The sequence below is a fragment of the Salvelinus sp. IW2-2015 genome, unplaced genomic scaffold, assembly GCF_002910315.2.
Source record: "Salvelinus sp. IW2-2015 unplaced genomic scaffold, ASM291031v2 Un_scaffold2618, whole genome shotgun sequence".
Taxonomy (NCBI): Eukaryota; Metazoa; Chordata; class Actinopteri; order Salmoniformes; family Salmonidae; genus Salvelinus; species Salvelinus sp. IW2-2015.
In genome coordinates, this window is record NW_019943926.1 from 81,590 (window position 1) to 86,674 (window position 5,085).

Here is a 5,085-nt window from a genome sequence, read left to right on the forward strand (position 1 = left end):
TACTTGGCTCAGATAGCTCTCCCTTCACCCAAGGTGAGGAGTCTGGCCCAAGTAGCTCTCCACTTTACCCAAGGTGCAGGAGTCTGCTCCAGATAGCCTCACCTTTCACCCAAGGGTGCAGAATGCTGGCTACCAAGATGCTGCGAGCGCGTGTTCACACCTAGAACTTCGCTACGCATCTGGTCCTCCTCGAATCCTACAATGCTTCCAGCCTTATTCGAGACCCTAACGATGCAGGCAGCATCCCTCTCTCACTATTTTAGCCCCTTCCTCCCTCCTCCCGTTTCCGTTGAGCGTCTCGCTTAAGAGAGGGTAGATCTGCCGTGAATGCAACTCCTGCTCCAGGTAGCTCCACCTTTCACCCAAGGTGCAGGAGGCCACTGCTATTACGATTGTTGATATTGTCATTATCCTTGACATATAAAGGTAATTTCCACATCAAGAGGATATCTGCAGCATTTACCTTGAGTGCGTTCTCCACGAACGCGGTAACATTGCCTTTAAAAGGCACATTGTCAACAGCGTTACACGTATTGAATCGCGGCCTTAACCTTTCAATGATTTGTTATTGTATTCATCCCCAGGTGAGCTGTGAGCGGCTGAAGGCGTCCAGCCTGGCCTATATGGTGACACGCCCYTTGGCCAGCGCCAACAGCTGTGTGGATCCCATCCTTTACTTCATGGCTGGGCAGGGTTTCCGTAGTAACCTCGCCAACAAAAATCAGAGCATCGCTAGGGAAACCAGGAAGCGTGATGGCCGCCCTTTCGAAGCAGCTCTGACCGTCAGGAGAGTCAATCGATGTACTGAATAGCTATGGAACAGAGTGACCTCCATTGGAATGGATAAAACCCCATTGGACAAACACACTGGAAGGATGACTGGCTCCTCTAAACTGAATATTATTTAGCCCATATTATTAGACTGTTTGAAAGAGAATGTACGTCATGATATTTTATTGAATGTTCTTTCCCTGACTGGTAAATACTGGGAGATTACACATACAATAGAAATACCAGATGTCTTACTTGAAAGTGAGAGGGGAATACAGTAACTCATTGATAGAGATRTGACTTAGCTAAGGAAGCTAAAGGCAGGAAGAAATACATTGGTTGATGCTAACAGTGTAGAGAGAATAGATGCCGTGATAACACGTTAGGGACATTAGTGATGCTGTAATCACAATAAACAGTAAATATATATTTAGGGGCCCGCTGATTGTAGTGTATCTAACAAAGCTTTCTTCAGGATTACATACACCACAAACAGACTGTAAATCAGTCTTAACAGGACCTCCTCGTAAGAGCTTTCAGAGAAAGTGGTTCAGCTCCAGGCATGACTTGGGCATGTTCTTGGGTGTGTCTGGAAAGTCATGAATTAACATCCCAAAGACTCACAGATGGAGCTGGATATAATCCAGACAGAGMGCTTTATAGAAGCAACACAGGCTCACTGCTAGCTGGCACAACTACAAATTACTAAGAAAAAACTCATGCTTAACCCATAAGAGTCTAAGCCCTGTCTAAGCCGGAGGGAGAGAGGAGGGGGGGGGGGCGCATGTTTTAAGAAGGTCATACCAAGGACCATTTAGCTTTTTCGATTTTGAATTGTAAGACCCCTTGAACTATCAAAAAATACAAACGCATTAAATAACAGATTCACTACAACAGAGAGTCCCCCACAAAAATCTAAAGGAAGATTGTTCTGAAGTGTTTATCATATCTGAACGATTTAAGATCAGGAAAAATGTGTTAGTATTTTTATTTTTTTTTACATGTATTTAACCCCTTATTTTTGGCACCATATGCTCTACTGGTCAAACGTTTTAGAACACCTACTCATTCAAGGGTTTTTATTTGTTTTTACTATTTTCTACATTGTAGAATAATAGTGAAGACATCAAAACTATGAAATAACACATATGTAATCATGTAGTAACCAAAAAAGTGTTAAACAAATCAAAATATATTTTATATTTGAGATTCTTCAAATAGCCACCCTTTGCCTTGATGACAGCTTTGCACACTTGGCATTCTCTCAACCAGCTTCACCTGGAATGCTTTTCCAACAGTCTTGAAGGAGTTCCCACGTATGCTGAGCACTTGCTGGCTGCTTTTTCCTTCACTCTGCGGTCCGACTCATCCCAAACCATCTCAATTGGGTTGAGGTCGGGGGATTGTGGAGTCCAGGTCATCTGATGCAGCACTCCATCACTCTCCTTCTTGGTAAAATAGCCCTTGCACAGCCTCGAGGTGTGTTGGGTCATTGTCCTGTTGAAAAAACTAATGATAGTCCCACTAAGCCCAAACCAGATGGGATGGAGTATTGCTGCAGAATGCTGTGGTAGCCATGCTGGTGAGCCTTGAATTCTAAATAAATCACAGACAATGTCACCAGCAAAACACTCCCACACCATCACACCTCCTCCTCCATGCCTCACGGTGGGAACCACACATGCAGAGATCATCCGTTCACCCACACCGCCTCTCAGAAAGACACAGCRGTTGGAACCAAACATCTCCAATTTGGACTCCAGACCAAAAGACATTTCCACCGGTCTAATGTCCATTGCTTGTGTTTCTTGGCCCAAGCAAGTCTCTTCTTCTTATTGGTCTCCTTTAGTAGTTAGTAGTTTGTCTCCTTTGCAGCAATTCAACCATGAAGTCCTGATTCACACAGTCTCCTCTGAACAGTTGATGTTGAGATGTGTCTGTTACTTGAACTCTGTGAAGCATTTATTTGGGCTGCAATCTGAGGCTGGTAACTCTAATGAACTTATCCTCTGCAGCAGAAAATAACTCTGGCTCCTTTCCTGTGGCGGTCCTCATGAGAGCCAGTTTCATCATAGCGCTTGATGGTTTATGCGACTGCACTTGAAGGAACTTTCAAAGTTCATTAAAATGTCCTTATTGACTGACCATGTCCTAAAGTAATGATGGACTGTCATTTCTCTTTGCTTATTTGAGCTGTTCTTGCCATAATATGGACTTGGTCTTTTACCAAATAGGGCTATCTTCTGTATACCACCCCTACCTTGTCACAATACAACTGATTGGCTCAAACGCATTATTAACAAGGAAAGAAATTCCACAAATGTACTTTTAACAAGGCACACCTGTTAATTGAAATGCATTCCAGGTGACTACCTCATGAAGCTGGTTGAGAAAATGCCAAGAGTGTGCAAAGCTGTTATCAAGGCAAAGGGTGGCTATTTAAAGAATCTCAAATCTCAAATATATTTTGATTTGTTTAACACTTTTTTGGTTACTACATAATTCAATATGTGTTCTTTCATAGTTTTGATGTCTTCACTTCACTAGAAAATAGTAAAAGAACAACCCTTGAATGAGTAGGTGTTCTGAAATGTTGACCGGTAGTCTATTTCCATACATATTTTAACTGGTACCAGGTGGACCTTCAGATGAGTSTTGTGAGGCCTGTGGGCATCCAAGAGCAAAACAACCAATATGTACTGTACCTGTCGGTGAGAGTCTCACCTTTACACAGAGTGTGTAGCCCAAACAGTTGAGACGCTACAGACAGAAGTTGGCAGATGGGATGTTCCAACTTCAGACGAGTCCCAAGACACTTGTGGGGGTCGTAGAGCTAAATGGAGAGCRCCATCATGTCTGTGAGAGTCTCATCTTTCCATGTATTTAACACTTGACATCCTGTCAATTTACTGTCCTGATAGTGAATCAATGTTTGTCAACGTCATCCATGTTTGATCAATGTTTGTCAACAGCCTTTATTTTTTGCAACCTCATAGTCATTGTAATTTAACAAACACACACACACACACACACACACACACACACACGTTTACCGCTGAGCGTTCATGCATTATAACACAAAGCACACACAGACGACTCAAAATAAACCTCTCCTTTATTTCAAGAGTAAAAATATCATACAGAAAAATGTAATATCATAATAAATACAATCTACAATGTAGAGAAGATGAGTTGTTTTTCCTTCTTTTCTGCAACACTTCAGTTTATAACGTGTCATAATGAAACAGATAAAAATATGGACATGTCCAACCAATAAAAAGAATCAAATCCAGACAAAGGTTCTGAACMGCAACATACAGAATATATAATAGTAGTTCATCATCATTATTATCCTTTATAAAATGTCAACTGCAAAACCCAAACTGTGTTTCCACGGCGAAGCAGCTACGTCAGACACTAATCGAGAAATCTATTTAAATAACTAAAAAACAGAAGTAAAAAACACTTGAAATGCAGCTGAAGGAATGAGATTGAGATGGTCAGTCATGATTTTGTATTCCTATGATAATGTAGTTAGTTCCCTTTAGGAGGACTGCGAATACAGCTTTTACTCAGACTACCCAGAGATGATAGGGTCTGTCTGCATGCTCTCCCTGGAGGAGCAGGAACGTGTGTGTGTGTGTGTGTGTGTGTGTGTGTGTGTGTGTGTGTGTGTGTGTGTGTGTGTGTGTGTGTGTCCTTGAATATGATGGTTAGTAGAGATTTGGAGACTACTGTCTCTTCGACCGGGCTCTGCTGATAACGGCAGTACTTGCTAGCTGTATCTTCCATGATCCTTACCGTCCGTGTCACATCTGTCTCTTTCCTGACCCTGTCACTGACTCTGTCTCTTTCCTGGACCACTGTACCCTGACTCTGTTCGCTTTCCTGAATCCCTGTCCTGATTGCCCTTTGCTCTGACCCTGTACTGATCTTCTCTTTCTGCCACTGTCACTGACTCTGTCTCTTTCCTGACCCTGTCCCTAGACCTGTCCTGATTGCCTGACCTTCTGTCCTTGACGACCTACTGTCACTGCGTCTGTCCTTGGCGTTCTCCGACTCTGCCTCAGTGACTCTTCCTTGACTCCTGTCACTGACTCTGTCTCTTTCCTGACCCTGTCACTGACTCTGTCCTTTCCCTGCAGCCTGTAGCCTTAGACTCTGTCCTTTCCGGACCTGTCATGCCCCTGTCCGCTTTCCTGACCCCTTCACTGACTCTGTCCTTCCCTGACCCCTGTCCATCGTCGACCATCCTCTGTACACTCTAAGAGCTTCAATAAAAACACGGGAATTCACCTTGTCTATTCACAGCCG

At 43.2% G+C, this 5,085-nt stretch overlaps 1 protein-coding gene and 1 pseudogene across 1 annotated transcript in view; one reads left to right on the forward strand and one right to left on the reverse strand.

Moving 5' to 3' along the window:
* The window catches only part of LOC112074399 (P2Y purinoceptor 2-like), a 2,773-nt pseudogene extending 1,248 nt beyond the window's left edge, over positions 1–1,525 (forward strand).
* The window catches only part of LOC112067798 (uncharacterized), a 28,502-nt gene continuing 24,724 nt past the window's right edge, over positions 1,308–5,085 (reverse strand). Inside the window, exons 7-8 of the mRNA XM_070440513.1 lie at positions 3,496–3,604; positions 1,308–1,360 (exon numbers count right to left, since the gene is read on the reverse strand). Of these exons, the coding sequence (XP_070296614.1) occupies positions 1,308–1,360; positions 3,496–3,604 (162 nt within the window). The remainder of the gene's footprint in view (positions 1,361–3,495; positions 3,605–5,085) is intronic.